At 42.1% G+C, this 20,004-nt stretch overlaps 1 protein-coding gene across 1 annotated transcript; it reads right to left on the bottom strand.

The window, feature by feature from the left end:
* Positions 1–148: 148 nt before the first annotated feature.
* tbc1d2 (TBC1 domain family, member 2) lies at positions 149–18,025 on the bottom strand. Its single transcript, XM_030146417.1, has 18 exons — positions 17,847–18,025; positions 17,031–17,342; positions 16,380–16,949; positions 15,335–15,564; positions 13,806–13,923; positions 10,401–10,521; positions 9,972–10,282; positions 7,255–7,457; positions 6,347–6,616; positions 5,991–6,110; positions 5,586–5,696; positions 5,299–5,471; positions 4,826–4,937; positions 4,533–4,733; positions 4,016–4,324; positions 3,556–3,741; positions 3,322–3,443; positions 149–2,671 (listed from the first exon to the last, which is right to left on the bottom strand). Exons 2-18 carry the CDS (start codon positions 17,329–17,331, stop codon positions 2,470–2,472), a joined length of 3,660 nt encoding a protein of 1,219 aa, XP_030002277.1. The 5' UTR covers positions 17,332–17,342; positions 17,847–18,025; the 3' UTR covers positions 149–2,469.
* Positions 18,026–20,004: the final 1,979 nt, after the last annotated feature.

The following is a 20,004-nucleotide window of genomic DNA, read 5'->3' as shown; positions in this document are numbered from 1 at the left end:
AAAGGTAGGTTTTAGTATCAACCCTGTACAACTTTTATCCAAAATACAAACACACTGGGCAAACCAACAAAATGTTTTCAGGATGAACACAGGTTTTATTTTTCCATCTTCAACAGATTCAAGTTCCAACATAAAAACAAGAACTGCATCATGTTTAAGTGTTTTTAATCAAACTTTTACAGTCCGGTTTGTAGGATTTGTGTTACAGAAATGTCACATATTGAAGCTTTAAACTCACTGTTATTAGTAATGTTTAGCAGCTAGTGTTTGGTTTTAATTATTTTTTGTGGTTTTCTGATGTCTTTTTTAAAACATAAGTTTTTTTTTAGCTTCTGTTGATCTCTGATTATCCTGTGAGCTGCAGTTAGCTCAGTAGCTAATGTTTGCCAGCAATTCATCAAAAACAGCTATTATTTGCATAACTTTAACCTTTTTTCACAAGTAGTAAACTAATGATATTATTCTATCCAGATCCCAGAAACTGTCATAAATTATTTTAAAACTGAAGGAGCCTAAATTATGGTCTGTGTGGAGAAAATGTAGTTTCTGGTTCGGAGTGGGTAGTGATGAACACATGGGAATGCTAACAGCTAACCCATCTGAACTCAAAACAGAAGGTTCCTGTACTGAATACTAATGAACCGGTAACATTTAAGGAACACGAAAAGGTACAAAACCCCAGATTCACACGGATACAGTGATGCTATATTTAATTATTTTAGCCCTTTAGCTAACAGGCTAATTACTGTTTTCACCATTAAACCTGTGACCAAACCTCAACACAGACTGAGTGATGTGTACCATCATTGTGTCGTCAGAGTTTAATAAACAACTATAACTGACACATTTGGCAGTTTTAGCAGCATTTTCTTGGGACGTTTGCGGTGACCACATCTCTGCTAACTAGCATTAGCTTTAGCTGCATTAGCAGCTCTGCTATGGCAACTGTCCTGCACATGTCTGATGTTTGTTAACTACTAAAACCACAGATAACATCAGTCATTTGACTTAAATCACACAAATTACTGTAGAAATACTGGTGAACAGAGGTGGTACTTATCCAAGTGCATACATGTGAATGAGACAAAACCCACAAAACCTTTGTAAAGAGCATTTCCTACTGAAAAAGCAGCAGAATTATTCTGTTAGTTTATATATACATTGTAGCTTATCTTTATCCAGCAGATAATATGACACATACTCAGGGTGTGAAGCTCAATATCTTGCTAAAAGGCTATTTTTAAAATCATTAAAATACAAGGAAGTGATAGATTGTAATAATGTCTCAACTTCACTGCTTCAATAACTGAGATGATGGAGGAAACATCATGATGAATGTAAGCCCAAACCTGAGATTAAACAACCATGAGCTAAGACATTCACTATAGTTAGCATTCACCCACTTCCTAGCTAACTTTACCGTAGACAGGAAAGAATTAAACTAATATAAAAACTGTTCCAAGAACTTTGTCAGGAAAGAAGACATAAAATATTAAGATCTTTCATAATTATGTCCTTTCATATCATGTAACTGTGTCAAACTGTAATGTTAGCTAAGCGCTTGAATGCTAACTTTGACTAAAATTGTTAAAGGACAACAAACTATGGTTTTATAATTTGATAGGTAGTTGTGTCCTTCCAGAGTTTCAGAATGAGGTGAAGTTCTAGTGATCTGATAGATCTGATATATTTGTTCTGAAATACACCAGTAAGACAAAAGCTTTAAGATAACGGCATTTTAGCTTCACACCCTGAATGTAGAAAAGACTAGTGTAGTACATGTACACAAGAGTACACAGGGTAGTACACATACACAAGAGTACACAGGGTAGTACACATACACAAGAGTACACAGGGTAGTACATGTACACAATAGTACTGTGTAACAGCGTCGTGTAACTGTCGATGACACACACTTTAGTTGTGTTGGTAATAATGTGTGTTTTTTGTTGTATTAATTATTTTGTGTATTTCATTGGTTTAGTCCAAATTTAACACAATCTTCATCCTTGGATCAGTATTTTTTTTTTTTTTTGGAGAACTTTAACTGGTTTGATAGTTTTCATTTCCATACAGTCTGTCTGACCCTTCAGTCAGAGGTCAGAGGTCGGTTCTGTTTAATTTCTGTTTTTAGAACCGACTGATTCCACAGATCCACTGGTCTTTAAAACCAACTCTGAGTTTATGTTATTAACAGACAGATCCATTAAATCAGCTGATCTGATATGTAACAATAACACATCACATGTGTAACTGTAACCGGCCAGTCAGCATGCAGCTCACCACACCTGACACCTACTGTCACTTCTCAAATAAAAGAACTAAATTCCATTTTAACATCAGGAAATGCTTTGTCAGTTGGACACAGAATGACCTTCTTTGATTGGTGCAGCCCCGTTCAGTTTATAACCAGTGGCTTTTTGACCTTTGACCTTGTGTTCAGTTGCTGAGCCTGCTCCGCTGTGGCCTTCAGAGGTCGTCGTCATCCTCGCTCACCATGTTGTCCAGTTCTTTGTCTTTGCGTTCGACACCCTCTGTTACAAACTCCCTCTGCTGCTGCTCCAGCTCCCGCAGCTCCCCCTGCAGGCGCTCCAGGTACAGCGCCCTCCGGTTCCTCAGCAAGCGACCGGGGAACGGATTCATGTCGCTGAAGGCAATGTTCATCAGCCTCCTGCTCAGAACAGACGACAACAGGGTTAGGGTTGGAGACGCTGGATCATTGAACCAGGACGGTGTAAGTTTTACAGATGCTAACGTTGGACCAAATCAACATCTACAAACTCACTGAGTCATGCTTTACCCAAGAAAACACCGAAGTCAGGTCACGTTGTTTCTGTTTCCTATTAAGTACATTAAGTGTTTTCTGCAGAGGGAAAATCCATCCAACCAAACATCTACGTTTTGTGAAACTGGAAAGGAAAATGACTGGTCCTCGTTATTAAATTTCATAACCATCTCTCATGGTTCTATTGGATGTGTTCCTTAAACCTGCAGACCCGTCATCATTCATGCGGTACTCCTGCATGTCCTTGAAGTTACCTGGAACATTCTCTTATACTTTTATCATACGTACACACTGTTCTATAAAGTTTGTATAAATTCGCCCAAAAACTTCTCTTCAGGGAAGCACTCCAATATTTCTGTCTGTACAGAATAAAATTCATACAAAGATGACTTATTGTCTTAACAATGTCATTTCTTCAACGGTGCCACAAGAAATTTCCACACCAGAAGTCTGGACATTTTTACTTTTTATATCAGTTAATGATGTTTGGTTTGTTGTTTTGAACTGTAATAATATAAGAACAGGTGAGTGTGTACCTGCCATCCGAGATGGTCTTAGTGAAGAAGCGCAGGTACTGGTAGATCTCCACGCTGTCGTGGATCTTCAGGATGTCATCCTCTTTGTATTTAAACAGAGCCAGAGCGTACCTGAAGATCACCTGGACCACAGGTAACCATGGTTATCGACTGATTGTCTTTGATCCTTTTACAGATCTTTCAGGCTACGTTGTCATGCTTAATATTCATCCTCCATCAGGTTGATGGACTTACCTTGGTGCCTTCGTACAAGAAGGCGTCCCACAGTGGCAGAAGGATGTCACAGGGCAGACTCTCCACGAAAACCACCAGGAACCAGTTAAAGGTGACCAGAGACACGTCGATGCTGTGTTCGTCAAAATGAGACGCTAACCGGGGGAGTTTCTCCGCCATGAATTCCTTCAGTACCCGCTGGTCAGCCTGGAACCAAAGGGTCAATGAAACTGGTCAGTAACCTTAACTCTATCCCTAACCAGGTGGATTAACCCTAAATGACTAGTTTTGATGTCTAAATATGTTGAATTCTGTTAACACCTTGCTGCTGTTCCTTTTCTTCCAGGTTTAAACCTGTGACTCTGCTTACTTTACACAGATTACTTTTCAAGTATAAAATATTATGATCAATGTAAAAAAGATGAGATTAGATTGATGACAGATCTTAGGTGAGCACGAGTCCAGGTGGGCGTGTCCAGACCTGAGAGGCCACCAGGTTCTTGGTGTAGTAGTCCTGAGGCATGATGGTCTCCACCACAGCCACCAGACACCAGAAGGCGTCCTCTTCACTCTGGAGGACCAGCAGAGCAATGGCCGCCAGCCGGTTTAGGCCTTGGCAGTAGCCGATGACCGGGTTCTGCCACGAGAAGGCCAATAGGATGCGTCGAAGCTGTTGATGGGTGGGGCTAGAGGGAGAGGAGAAGTGCTGATTGGTTGTCAGGGTGCGGTGTAGGTCCAGCTGGATCTGTCTGGATGCTGGGTGAGGAGATGTCCGACTCTTCTCACAAAGCTGAAAAACAAGAAACAGAAGTGAAGAGTTTAGATGAAGTGTGTTAGACTACAACTCCCAGGATGCATTTCAGTAGCAATCATTCATTCACACACCTTCAGATTTTAAAATTACATCGTTCAGTTTGTGTGTTTTACTTCCTGAAAACATGGTTTGCTGTTGGCTTTAGTTTTAATTACCCATAAAACCCTGGGCCTCCACTCTTTACCTGTTGGTAGCGCTGTGGGTGGTGTTCTCTTATCGTCCTGGTTCGAGCTCGGACCACCCAGCGCCAAACCCGAGGACGGTACTCATGCGGGACGCCACCTCGCAGCAGACCTTTGAGCTCCGGCGAAGGGCAAAGGTCATCCTCAGACCTGCCGGCCAGGTACTGAGCCCAGCGACTCAGCAGGGGGTGCTCTACCCCCTCCTATTGGGACACAACCAGACAGGTAACAGGTGAGACGACTTCATTAATATTCCATCCATAGTCAAGGTACAGAGGGGGGTCAAAGGTCAAACCTGGTGCAGCAGATTGTTTGATCTTATCTCCAGCGCCTGAATCTTTGCCAAAAGCTTCACATCCTCGACCTCGTAGTCCGGGATGATCTTAAAGCCGTACTCATCATAGTCCCTGAGGAAAAACCACACTTACTTTCATCAGGTACTACCATTAACTAGTAGTAATCAATTAATATTAAGCACTGTTGCTAATTAGTTATTAATCGTACTGAAGCTCAAACCAGCAGCAAAATCCTTAAAGTAATTAAAGTAAGATAAATTAAAATAAAATTAAACACAAATGTGGGTAAAACCAGTTAGATTTACCCACAGAGACACTGAAGTAACAAACATATTAAAGGAGCTAAAACTAAACTGAAAAACAAAACAAAAAACAAACAAAAAAAAAAAACTAATGAACACTTCAAAACTATAACCGTGGTCTACATGTACCTGTTGTCATTCGTTTGTTACCTGCACAGGTATGCTCTTACCTGTTGGCGGTGTGTTTGATGACATTCTTCAACTCTCCTTTCAGAGCGTCCTCAATCATTTTCTGGATGACCCGCCTCTGGGCCGGATCCAGAGATTTAGTCTCCTGTAGCTTCTTCAGAACGCCCAGGTACTGACTCTCCACCTGACAGTTACTGGCCTCCAGGTAAGCACACTGCAGCCAATCAGAGCACAGAAACGGATCAGGTCAGGAGCCGGATCGTAGAGACAGGCTGTTCCCACTATTCCCTGTGTTCCCACTGTTCCCTGTGTTCCCAGTATGCCTCACCTTCATCATCAGACTCTTCTCCTGCTCTGAGCTCGTCCTCCACAGTTTGGTCAGCTGGTAGATCTCTGAGTTCAGAAACTTGTTCTGAGTTTTATATGCCTCAATGTCGTCCTGAAACAAACCACAACAGGTGAATCATCAGGTGTGAAGGTGAGCAAACACCTGAAGCTGTGTCCCCAAATAATGTCTTTACCAGTGTTGGTAGTAGTATTAGTAATAGTAGCAGTTTACCTCATTTACAGATGTGTTACATGTGATTCCATTTCTTTGCAGGTGTATAAAATGGGTGTAGAGGTGTTTACAGGTGTGTACATGTGTGTACAGGTGTGTAAATACGTGTACATGTGTGTACAGGTGTGTACAGGGGTTTACAGGTGTGTACAGGTGTACAAGTAAACTGCAGACCTTCAAATTTTCAATCTCTTCCTGGAGTCGACTGAAGTTTTGCGTGTCCGAACTTTCGCAGACAGAGCGCCGTGGGTCAAAGGTGCAGGTGGTCATGTGATCTGACAGTTTCACGATGACCTGGAGGAAGACCACAGTAAACGTTTGTGTTTATTTGATGTGAAGTGACTGGTGCCAGAAGCTGAGACAACATCTGTGCTGCTGATGCCGGTTGTGTTGGCATCGGTGTTAGGGCCACCTCTTACTTCGGGTAAGGTTTAGGGTTAGAGTAGGGTCAGGGTCACCTCCTGCCTGGGTTAGGGTTGGGTCAGGGTCACCTCCTGCCTGGGTCAGGGTTAGGGTTGGGTCAGAGTTACCTCCTGCTTCGCATGGTTCTTCTCCGTCAGTATCCTGATCTGGTTCTGCAGCTCCGTCAGCTGGGTGTCCTTCTGGGCCACACTCCTCCTCAGGGCCTCTGCCTCAGCTTTCACCTCCTCCAGACAATTTTGCAGGTTGGCTGCCTGGCGTTCGCGATGTCGCAGCAGCTCCAGTCGTGTCTGCTCACCCTCCGCTGCCACAAACTCAGCACAGGTCCTCTTCTCCAGCTGAGCTGCCTCCAGAGCTTTGTGGAGCAACCACACCAACTCCTATACAGGAGAACCCAGAAAAAACACTGTCAGAGGTAAGAACAGGCTTTAGGAAGAACCACCTCCATTGGGAAGGCTGAACTTTAACCTAGAAACATGGGCAGGACTTAAACCTGAACTTCAGACTTCAGACGTTCTTGGTGTGGATCAGTTTATGGATAACAGGTCCAGTGTTTTATAGGAAGACTGTTTGGGGGCTTTCCCAAAGGTAAAGCTCAGATGTATAGCAGACACATAGAAAGTGACGGGCACCACTAGAACCAGCCAACCACAAATTCACTGGAACAGATGATAGTGGACTTCTACTAAACTAATCTGTCTGTTTTTATTTAATGACCACTTGTTGGGATGAGGTGGTGTGTCTTAACAGAAAGATTTATTGTGATTCTTGTTACTGTCCTTTTATAAAAAAAAATCCATGGAACAGGTAAACTCAAAAGAAAGTAACAAGGATCGAACAAACGTTATCTCACGACACATTTCATTTAGAGCTGATCTAAGCCAGACTCTGAATAAGCAAAGTTTCCACTTCCCCCCTTGTATGTAAATGTGAGTGTGAACAGTAGTGTTTGTGGACCAGAAGCTTTGTGGTAGTTAAATGAGTTGTTAGTAGGTTAGCAGGTAGTTAAGTTGATGACCTTCTGGGCCTTGACCTCCTCCATCAGCATGGTCTTCTCCTGCTGCAGCCGGGACGTCCTCTCTGACCACCACACGGAGTCTCTGCGCAGGCTGGGCAGCGTGGATGAACCGCGACTCTTCGACTTCCTGTCAAACACTGATGTAGAGCGGGTTAAACCCGGGTCAGCCAATGGGATGGAAGGTTCCGTCGGTGTGTGGGGTTCTGAACACAGAGAAGGAAACTGGTTAGATACAGTTAACTATGTGAATATTCTCATTCTGGGTTAGGCTTAGGAACAGGGTTAGGGTTAGGACTGTAGGCACTAGGCATGATGGGTAAAAAGCTTTCGGGTGATCATCTGTCATGATCATTCCAGGGTTCTTTCACTGCTCTGCGACTTGGTTTGAATGATGCATCAGACAGTGTTTAACCCGGTTGGTTTCATCATCTCCCAGGTGTTGACTTTGCTTGATGCAGGACACGCCCACTTTACCTATGTACATAGGTTTGTTTAGCTGTCAACAGGACATCCACTAGAGGGCAGTACAGAGGTCAGAGGTCAGCGACGGCAGAGAAGATCCTGATCTGATTCTCAAAAAGAGGCAAGAAAAGATGCAGTGTAGACGCCGGTGGTCTGGGTGGTCATTGAACAAATCACAGCATGTGGATGGAGAATTCAACGCACCAACACCTTCAACACAGAAGGTCATGGATCAGCTGAAACAGGTCTGAGCTGAAACAGGTCTGGGCTGAAACAGGTTAATCACTGATTCATCCAACGCATCAGAATTATATCAACTGACCAAATCCGTTTTAAAATTTGACTAAACAGATTTTAAATGTAATTCATTCCGTTGGTTCAGGTGGTGTTGGTTCAGGTGGTGTTGGTTCAGGTGGTGCTGGTTCAGGTGGTGCTGGTTCAGGTGGTGCCCATCCCAGCTGCACCACTGACATATTTAACAGAAAACAGTGAAATCCAACAGGATTCAACAGCTGGTGGTTTGGTGTGTGATTTGAGCTGCCATTTCCACGGAGATATCTGCCTCCCATATCTGACAGATTCTGGACCATGACTGGTCATTGAAACTGTCAATCATCATTAATGTTGAACTAAATCAGGGGTCAGCAACCCTGGTCCTAGAGAGCCACTATCCTGCATGTTTCAGATGTATCCCTCTTCCAACACACCTGATTCAAATGATAAGCCTATCATCAAGCTCTGCAGACGCCTGATAATGACCATCAGGTGAGTTGGAAGAGGGAAACATCTGAAACATGCAGGATAGTGGCTCTCTAGGACCAGGGTTGCTGACCCCTGAACTAAATCAACCAGATGAAATTGACCTCCAGCTGGTGCTGTACTGCAGCTCACCACCAGAGGGAGACATTTTCTGACTTCATCATCTATACAATAGGACCAAGGGTCTAGTCCAACAGCATATTTAAAGACAGTGGCTGTGTCTCAATATCAAGAACACAGAGTACGGTCTTGGTCAGAACAGTCTCAGAGAACAGACTTCCTAAGAACTCCAGTCTGTCTGTAATTGAACGGCTGGTCCTGGTGACCTTTAACCCTGTCTCTGCTGGATTTACTCCATCTGCTCCAGAATGTATTTACCTCAAATCACCACAATGTCACTGGATTTGATTTCAGTACATTTGTATGTGTATTTACATGTCATTTATATATTTTGTATATTTTTCAGAACTTGTCATACATTTCATTGGTTCTGCCGGGCTCAGCCCCTTAGACCGGATCCAGTTCCGGGTAAGGTTCTCCATCAGCTCCCAGGTACCACATCATCTAGTGATGCCATCTACTCAATAAAACATTTCTGAATTAAGTTTTACAGAATATAATGTAATAACCTGAACCCAGCCCAACAGGACCTGATGGGTCGGGTTCGGACAGAAATATGTGGCCCGAGCCAGGCTCTATCACAGAATTCGCCGTAGCATTCAAGAGTAGTAAGAAGTGCATCATGGGATATTTTCCCAGCCAAGTCTACAGGAGTCACCAACCAGTGCATCCTTGGTTTAAGCGGCAGACGAGAACGACATCTGGGTGTTCCATGGGTTCTAGGTTTATGCGAACTTTCAAATGAAACAGTACTTGGGCTGCGACTGATGACGTTTCACAAGAACACAAGAATGGAAGAACAGACAAGAACATGTACTGAGAAACGGCCATTAATTGACATTTGATTGACCTTTCATGGTCACTCAAGGTCAAAGGTCATGGCACCAAATCAAAGCCCATATGTCAGTTCCTGTCTATTGTCAATAGTAATTAGATCAATATCTTCAACTGTTTTCAAGTTATAGCACTTTAAAATGTGTCCCATTATAAACCAATAGGGATTTGGAACAATTCAAAAATTCATAAAAAATTCACAAATTAATATTTCCCAATTCTTTGAACAAACTTTGTAGACTTTACCCCAGAGATGTGCCACAACAAATATCAAGTCATTCTGACTGACGGTTTCGGAGAAGCAGATTCTTGAAAAATTGTTTACAGACGGACGATAACTGATACCAATAGTTCATCAGACCCTTGGGGCCGTTGGACTAAAAATGATGCAACGGTTGAAAAAGACACTGTTATTCTGACAGAATTTTCCTAGTTTTCTGTTTTTTATCAATATATGAAGTAAAAATCTGTGGGTGTCAGGATTTCAGATGTTATGTGGTGACGACTGATAATCAGCTGCACTTTTCATTAACCACAGTGACCTGGGGGGGTGTTGCTGGTCCCAGTGCTGGTCCTGGTGTCGGTGATGGTCCCAGTGCCAGTAGTGGTCCCGGTGTCAGTGGTGGTCACGGTGCTGGTGGTAGTCCTGGTCCTGGTGCCAGTGGTGGTCCCAGTGCTGGTGGTAGTCCCGGTGGTGGTCCCGGTACTAGTTGTGGTCCCAGTACCAGAGGTGGTCCTGGACGTCGTATCGGTGTCTGCAGAGTTCAGCTCGGTCCACGGTGGAGCTTCGACGTGGAACACACTCTGACTCCAATCCTGAGACGACCTCTTCCTCCGACTGTGGACCGAATTTCTGAACAGACACATAAACATAGAGGCTCATGGGAAATGTAGTCCGATCACTGTGATCCTAAACGCAACTTAAAGGCTAGTGGAACTGTTGTCTCCTCCCCCCTGATGATGTCACTCACTGGATCTCGATGAGCGGGTGTTTGATTGACACATTGGTGAGCGGCGTTCGCTGTGATGACGCCTTCGCCGCCTCCTCCCCGACCAGACCCACCGGACTCTGCAGCAGCGGCAGGAAGTCGTCTGGACAGACAGGAAGTGATCACGAGGCCACACAGTGTGGAGACAAACAAACGACGATGGACAAACTGACCAATTAACAAACTAATGAACAAAATAAGAAAAACAAACCACTAAACAGACAAACACAATGGAAAAAAATAAACAAACAAACAGGTTCAGTTTTTTGTGAATGTTCAGGTCTAAATTCATTCAAGCGCAGTAAAACTTTATTTAGACCAGGGGTGTCAAACTCATTTTCTTTCCGGGGCCACATTCAGCCCAATTTGATCTCAACTGGGCCAGATCAGTAAAATAATAGCATACTAACCGATAAATAATGACAACTCCAGATTTTTGTCTTTTTTTTAATGCAAAAAAACCCCATTAAATTATGAAAATACTTACTTTTATAAACTATCCGAACAAAAAAGATGTGAATCACCTGAAAAAACTAAAATTTTTTAAGAAAAATAAGTGCAGTTTCAACAATATTATGCCTCAACTTATAATTTCTACATGTCCATTATGGATCAGATTTACAAAGACACTAAACACTGAGTAAGAGGCAGAAAATAATTGAAATTATGCTTAATTTTCAGTTAGACATTTCAGGTTGTTCATATTTGTTGGTTATTTATATTTTATTGTTACAGAATAGTTTGTAAATGTAAATATTTTCATAATTTAATGTTATTTTTTGCACTAAAACAAAGACAAAAATTTCAAGTTTTCGTTATTTATAGGTATAGAGTAATTTTTTTTTTTTTCACATCAAACCAAGAAGAAAGTATGGAGTCATTAAGTGTAGGTTTTTCTGTTCTTATTTGACTGTAGATCATATTGGTCTGTATGTGGAACCCAAACTAAAATTAGTTCCACACCCTTGACTGTGGAATTTTTGCACTTTGTAAATTCATCCCATGGGCCAGATTGGAATCTTTGGCGGGCCGCATTTGGCCCCTGGGCCGCATGTTTGAGACCCCTGATTTAGACGATGTGAAACTACAGAGAATTTAACATGTCAGCTTTTGAGCCTGTTAGTTAACCTGCCTGTTTACCTGTCTGTCTGTCTGTTTACCTGTCTGTCTGTCTATTTACCTGTCTGTCTGTCTGTTTACCTGTCTGTCTGTCTATTTACCTGTCTGTCTGTCTGTCTGTTTACCTGTCTGTCTATCTGTTTACCTGTCTGTCTGTCTGTTTACCTGTCTGTCTGTCTGTCTGTTTACCTGTCTGTCTATCTGTTTACCTGTCTGTCTGTCTGTTTACCTGTCTGTCTGTCTGTCTGTTTACCTGTCTGTCTGTCTGTTTACCTGTCTGTCTGTCTATTTACCTGTCTGTCTGTCTGTTTACCTGTCTGTCTATCTGTTTACCTGTCTGTCTGTCTGTTTACCTGTCTGTCTGTCTGTCTGTTTACCTGTCTGTCTGTCAACTTGTCTGTCTGTTTACCTGTCTGTCTGTCTGTCTGTCTGTCTGTTTACCTGTCTGTTTGTTTACCTGTCTGTCTGTCTGTTTACCTGTCTGTCTGCACCTGTCTGTCTGTCTGTTTACCTGTCTGTCTGCACCTGTCTGTCTGTCTGTTTACCTGTCTGTCTGTCTACCTGTTTGTCCGTCTGTTTACCTGTCTGTCTGCACCTGTCTGTCTGTCTGTTTACCTGTCTGTCTGCACCTGTCTGCCTGTCTGTCTGTCGACCTGTCTGTCTGTTTACCTGTCTGTCTGTCTGTCTGTCTGTTTACCTGTCTGTCTGTTTACCTGTCTGTCTATCTGTTTACCTGTCTGTTTACCTGTCTGTTTACCTGTCTGTTTGTTTACCTGTCTGTCTGTTTACCTGTCCGTCTGTCTGTCTGTCTGTCTGTGTGTTCAGCAGTGACATGTCAGGACTGGAGGTTCCAAATACCTGAGAACCAGCTGAGCTGCTTCCACTGAATCACATTGAAACCAAACCACAGATGTGTTTCCACATGAACTGATCCAATAAAAGCCACAGGCCTCGTCTCCATGACAACAGTCGGCTGAGGCCCATGGGTATTGTTGTATTTAGAGTCCATATGTCAATGTGAACCAGAGGATTTTAATTTTAATAAGTATATGATTGAAGGGAGCGGTTCCTTCAGGTCCAGTGTTAGGTTTGTTTCACTGACAGAACCCTGTCAGATCCCGGTCACGGTCCAGGTCCTGGTCTGAGCATAGCCCATAATGTCTTTAGATCTGAATCCAAACAACAGGAAATGACCCACGGAGCTCCATCAAAGAGCCTCACATCCTGTTTCCTGTTCCCGCCCTCAGATTACAGAAGCAGATGTCATTTCATCATCTGAACCCCTTCCACCAGTAAGACCTCCATGAGCTACTGGACCTGGAGCGGTCCCAGTTCACCTCACACCAAAACCACATCAGGCCTGTCAAGGTTCCTTTTGGAAGGAACAGGTTCCAGATCAGCTAATTATTCTGTTCAAATGTCACAGTAATATTTCCATCGATCATAGTGATTTTGTGATTAATTTTATGATGAAACATAAGTTAAAGTGGATCAAATATTTGGTGTTTGTCTGTATTTTCCTGTATTTGTGGTTTAATTATGATGAAGTTCTATAAAGCACATACAGACAGAATGACCACGGAGTTGGAGTGGAACAGGACTAAACATTTTGGATTCACACAGAAACTGGTATAAATACAACAAAACAACATGAGCAAAAGACACGACAGTCTGTGGGTTCATAGAAGCAAACGTCCACTTAAGCTTTTATGTTTTCAGAAGGAAAAAGGGTCAGTGTGTTCAACAGTCATATTCTACAAAGAAACTGTCCACAGAACGTTCAGACGAGGAGCTACTCAAAAACTCTAACCCCGTTCCTAACCCTAACCCTGAAGGAACCCTTTCTGTCCACTCTGAGGACCATCATCTTCAGGTTCGTGGTCAAACTTTGCTGAAATCAGCTGATGTTTAATGCTGGCAAAGCTGCTGCTGACCTTTCACTGAACAGTACCTCAGACTGTTTAATCTGAGCCCATGTGAACTCTGGACTGCTGTTAACTCCTGCAGTTCGGAATTTCACCCTTAATTTGACTTAGTTTCACCTCTTTAAAATAAACCTCTCATTCTTTCATCATGTGTTCCATGTCTTTCCTCATGTCTGTTCCTGCAGATGTGACCTCTGTTAAATGTGACTCAACTCAGACACTCCCTCATCTAAAGCACACATTTCCCAACACCCCCTCTAACTACAGGCCCCGCCCACTTCCTGGAACCATTTCACTTCATTGGAAACAGGCTCAGTTCCATCAGAGCTGTTTGTTTACTCACCTGTTGTGTTGTTGTTGTTGTTATTTGTGGGGTCTGCACCGGTGGACATCTGCCGGTGCCGCCATCGTTTCACCTGCAGCTGCTGGAGCCAATAAAGCATCAGCTCCTGGTTCACAGCCTGGGAACCAGATAGGTGGAAGGTGTTACACCGGTGGTGTTTTCAGGTGCTTACCTTCAGTATAAAGCTGTGTTCAGGTGTATGCCTTTGGTCTACAGGTGCATTCAGGTGCTTACCTTCAGTATAAAGCTGTGTTCAGGTGTATGCCTTTGGTCTACAGGTGCATTCAGGTGCTTACCTTCAGTATAAAGCTGTGTTCAGGTGTATGCCTTTGGTCTACAGGTGCATTCAGGTGCTTACCTTCAGTATAAAGCTGTGTTCAGGTGCTTACGTTTGGTCTAAAGCTGTGTTCAGGTGTCTACCTTCAGTCTCAAGGTGCGTTCAGGTACTTACTTTTAGTCTAAAGGTGCCTTCAGGTGTATGCCTTCTGTCTACAGGTGCGTTCAGGTGCTTAACTTCAGTATAAAGATTCATTTAGGTGCTTACTTTCAGTCTAAAGGTGCATTTGTGTGCTTTCCTCCAGTCTAAAGATGCGTTCAGGTGTCTATCTTCAGTCTAAGCCGTGTTTCCACCACGTGGTACCGGCTTGATTCAACTCGACTGGCCTCGGCCTTTTTGCGTTTTCCTTACGTAAAAGTACCTGGAATCTGGTACCTGCTAGTATGTTTTTAGTATCTGATCAGCCGACGTTCCAAAATGGGTGAAGACATAATAAAACGTGATGTGTAAACACTGCGGATCACTGATTGGTCAGAGAGTTGTCACTGCGTCATCAATGTGCAGCCCACCATTTTTAACAAACCAAATTTGGAAGTTGAGAGGTAATATAGCGGCAGGCTAAAAACATTCATGATAACAGCCTGCAAAACGATGACGTGGTTGGTTGAGAAGGTTCAGACATTTCTGTCCTTGGTGGATGACAAAAAGATTCAGTGTGAGGTTGACGAGGCAACACGCAACAAGCAAGTTTATCGGCAACTCTCTGAGCACATAACAGCACACGGTTACGGAAGTTACATGCAACACCGCTATGACGACCAGGTACTCTAAAGTCAGTACTATCCTGTAATGGAAATGGCCTCCAGGAACAGTACCTGGTACCCCAGTTGAGTTGGTACCACATGGTGGAAACGAGACTTAAAGGTGCGTTCAGGTGCTTACCTTCAGTCTAAAGGTGCGTTCAGGTGTTTACCTTCAGTATAAAGGTGCGTTCAGGGGCTTACCTTCAGTCTAAAGGTACGTTCAGGTGTTTACCTTCAGTATAAAGGTGCGTTCAGGGGCTTACCTTCAGTCTAAAGGTGCGTTCAGGTGTTTACCTTCAGTATAAAGGTGCGTTCAGGGGCTTACCTTCAGTATAAAGGTACGTTCAGGTGTTTACCTTCAGTATAAAGGTGCGTTCAGGGGCTTACCTTCAGTCTAAAGGTGCGTTCAGGTGTTTACCTTCAGTATAAAGGTGCGTTCAGGGGCTTACCTTCAGTATAAAGGTGCGTTCAGGTGTTCTAATATGGAATGTCCCATTCTCCTGCAGTGGGTAGGTGAAGGTAGCGGCGCTCAGGTCCACCAAGCCGAGCGGCGTCACATCCTGAGGTGTTCGATAATAGAACAGCTGGTTCTTCTTCTCCTCGTAGGTAAACCAGCGCTGCTTCCAGGCCCGAAGAGGCCCCGCCCTCTTCATCAGGTAACCACACAGTCTGAGTTCACCTGAACATTAAACTACCACCATTATTCCATGAATTCAGCAATTATTTTGAGAATCACTTGATTGTATTTGTATAATTTCTAAGAAAAAACACTAAATATTCTGATTCTACCTTTAAATGAACGTGACAGTGAACGTGACAAACAAACAATTACTCAATTAATGGACAAATTCAGCATTAACCCTTAAAGACCCAAACGTCCACCTGTAACCCTTAAAGACCCAAACGTCCACCTGTAACCCTTAAAGACCCAAACGTCCACCTTTAACCTAAACTATCTACTGATCTAAACTGTTTCATACCTGTTGATCCACTAATCCTACCAATCCATGTCAATACTTGGTGTAAAATACAGTTCTTCGTCTTTTCATGGTCATCAGATATGACCATATTTGGACATTCAGAGGCTCCGTAGTTACCATGGAAACACTGTCATTTTCTCCAACATTGTTTCACCAGTAAAACCCATGGAGTTGGATCGATGACAGTGGATGGAGACACTGGGTTTATGTTCAGTTAATGACAGATTTTGTAGAAAAAGTCACGTTTTCTTCATTTTTCTCTGTTTCTGATATTATGACAATCAACTTCAATCTGAGCTTTTATGAACATCTACATGGTCATTAAATTAAATATAGAGAAATACATGATTTACATTGGAAAAGATGCAAAATACACATGACAATATTATAATAAATGGTGATAACTCACTTAATAAAGATTAAAAAGAGAGAAAAAATCATTTGGAAAGTGACATAAAAGTAGCTCTGGGTCTGTGGGTTAATCACCAATAACAATAATTAGCTGTAGCTCTACCTGATGAAGCACTGGAGGGGCGGGGCTCCAGAGTGAGGGGTGACGTCTGAGAAGCCTTAGGAGGGGGCGGGGCCTGGTCTAGAAATCCTGAAGATGTGGGTTCAGGTGGTCTCTGTGGATCTGGATCAGGAGGGTCCTGCTGGTTTTCAGACTGGTTTCCCTGTCTGGTTCTCTGGGTTTGGAAACACTGATCTGGTCCTTGATCCACCTGAGCCGGATCAGGACCTTGTGGATGACCCTGATCCAGTTTATGTGGATCTGTTAGAAGAGGGTCTCCTGAATCTGGTCTGGTTGCCTGGTCTGTAAACGGAAGATCTGGTTCATGTTCATCTGGTCTACAAAAATCTTTTGGAGGAGGGTCTACAAGTGTCAGATCTGGTTTAGTTTCCTGGTCTGTAAATGGAGGATCTGGATTAAGTGGATCCAGATCTGGTTTAGTTTCCTGATCTGTAAATGGAGGATCTGGATTAAGTGGATCCAGATCTGGTTTTGTTTCCTGGTCTGTAAATGCAGGATCTGGATTAAGTGGATCCAGATCTGGTTTTGTTTCCTGGTCTGTAAATGCAGGATCTGGATTAGTGGATCCAAGATCTGTGTATGGTCTAAGTGGATCCAGATCTGGTTTTGTTTCCTGGTCTGTAAATGCAGGATCTGGATTAAGTGGATCCAGATCTGGTTTTGTTTCCTGGTCTGTAAATGCAGGATCTGGATTAAGTGGATCCAGTTTCATCAAAACTGTTGAAGGAGAATTTCCTTTGTTTTGATGTGGGTCAGGAAGATCTGGTCTCTGGAGTTCTGGTTGAGGTTCCTGCAGTTCTAACTGGTCTCTGGGGACCTCATGGACCTGGTCTTGATCCTGGTCTTGGTCCTGGTCTCGATCCTGGTCTCTGACCTGCTCTCGGTCCTGGTCCTGGTCTTTGTCAGACTCAGTGCTGGGCTGTTGTGTCGACATGACTCCGCCACCTGAGAAAAGATGATAATGATGATTACTATTACTAATATTAGTACTACTACTAGTACTAGTTATAATACTACTACTTCTACTACTATTACTACTACTACTACTACAATTATTACTACTATTACTGCTACTACTACTAATATTAGTATTAGTACTATTACTAATACTACTACTGACACTAGTACTACTGCTAGTACTATTTCTGCTACTAATACTAGTACTACTACCACTAGTACTATTACTACTACTATTATTACTACTATTGCTACTACTACTACTAAGTTTCTAAGTTTCACTTTCTTATTTTTATTGTGTTTTTTTTTTTTTTTTTTACTTTCCTGTGTCATAAATCTTGAATTCATTTATCTGTTTATTTGACTCTGTAACTGTTTGTATATTATTTACAGTTACCATTAATTTGTTTACTGTTTATTGCTGTAAACAAAAGTCATTTTCAAATAGTTTCTGAACAGTTTACCTGCTGAAGGGGCGGAGTTTGGACTCACCTCTGTAAACCGGTTTGATTGACAGCTGCAGCAGCTGCTCAAGCTGATGTTTACCTCTTGTTGTTTACTTCTTGTTGTTATTTATTTCTTATTCGTGTCTGACGCTCTAAGTTCTTCTTCTTCTTCTTCTTCACCTCTTCCTGCTCGTGCGTCCGCTACTCCCTCTCTGACTCCTCACAGTTAAACAAACACCGCGAGAACACACAGGACTTCTGTGTGATTTTCAAAGTAATGCTCCCTAAACTTCCTACAAAATAAAAGCTGGTTTCTCACCCGGTTTGGATTGGTGACACCATCTAGTGGTCAAAGGTATGAGCTTAACGCTTCAAACTTTAAACATTAAAAACTCAAATTAATGAAAAGACCACTCTCTTATCAATTTTTTCTGAGCTATTTTTACCAGTAAATATTTAATTGTTATATTTTTAAACTTTAATACTTAATTTTATTGATTTTATTTTGTTCTCTTTTTGTCCCATTTTATTTTCAGTCTCATTTTTTGTAAAATGTGTTTTAACATTTAATCAGCAAAATGATGCTAATGATGATGATGGTTGAGATGATGTTTATGTTTTTACTGAGTGAATTTTTAAAAAATCATTAGCAATAGTCAAAAGTCACACATAATCAAACTTTACACTTGTTGAATTCTAACTTTATGTTGAACTTTCTCAGGTTAAAGGTGTGTTTTGATCAGCTGATCAGTCTTCAGTCATGTGATCATCACATGACACCACATCATTAGGTAACAGTGATTCAGCTTCTGTTCATCACTGCAGGGTTTTTAGTCACATGGATTACGTAAAAATAATGTGGAAAAGATCTTAATATTCAGGGAGAAAATCATAATGAGGGGGGAAAAAGTCCTAACACTTATGAGGAAAAAGTCTGGTGTGAGTTGTTAAAGTTCCCAGGTGACCTCAAACACATCAGCAGCTGTTGACATTTAATAAACGTCAACAACCTTATAGGTTTATAAGGCCACTCCCCCTACAGGTGTATAAGACCACTCCCCCCACAGGTTTAGAAGACCACTCCCCTGACAGGTGTATAAGACCACTCCCCCCCACAGGTTTATAAGACCACTCCCCCAACAGGTGTGTAAGACCACTCCCCCTACAGGTGTATAAGACCACTCCCCCTACAGGTGTATAAGACCACTGATCACCATCATCGTCATCATCATCATCATCATCATCATTGTTCATCCTCATCATCATCATTATCATCATCATCATTGTTCATCATCATCATCATCATCATTATCATCATCATCATCATTGTTCATCATCATCATCATAGTTCATCATCATCATTCTTCATCATCATCATCATCATAGTTCATCATCATCATTCTTCATCATCATCATCACCATCATCATTATCATCATCATCATTGTTCATCATCATCATCATCATCATCATTGTTCATCATCATCATCATCATCATTGTTCATCATCATCATCACCATCATCACTGTCATCATCATCACCATCATCATCATCATCATCATCATTGTTCATCATCATCATCATCATCATCATCATCATCATTGTTCATCATCATCATCATCATTCATCATTATCATCATCATCATTGTTCATCATCATCATCATCATCATTGTTCATCATCATCATCATCATCATCATCATCATCATTGTTCATCATCATCATCACCATCATCATCATTGTTCATCATCATCATCACCATCATCATTATCATCATCATCATTGTTCATCATCATCATCATCATTGTTCATCATCATCATCACCATCATTGTTCATCATCATCATCATTGTTCATCATCATCATCATCATCATCATCATTGTTCATCATCATCATCACCATCATCATTATCATCATCATCATTGTTCATCATCATCATCACCATCATCATCATCATCATCATCATTGTTCATCATCATCATCATCATTGTTCATCATCATCATCATTGTTCATCATCATCATCATCATTGTTCATCATCATCATCATCATTGTTCATCATCATCATCATTGTTCATCATCATCATCATCATTGTTCATCATCATCATCATCATCATTGTTCATCATCATCATCATCATCACCTTCCTCCTCATCTTCAGACTGTGTTTTCTCCCTGACCTCAGACCGGTTCTTAAACCTGTCAATC

This window comes from Sphaeramia orbicularis, chromosome 10 (genome assembly GCF_902148855.1).
Source record: "Sphaeramia orbicularis chromosome 10, fSphaOr1.1, whole genome shotgun sequence".
Lineage (NCBI taxonomy): Eukaryota > Metazoa > Chordata > Actinopteri > Kurtiformes > Apogonidae > Sphaeramia > Sphaeramia orbicularis.
Note: the sequence above shows the minus strand (reverse complement) of the source record. Positions and strands in the feature narration are given on the sequence as shown.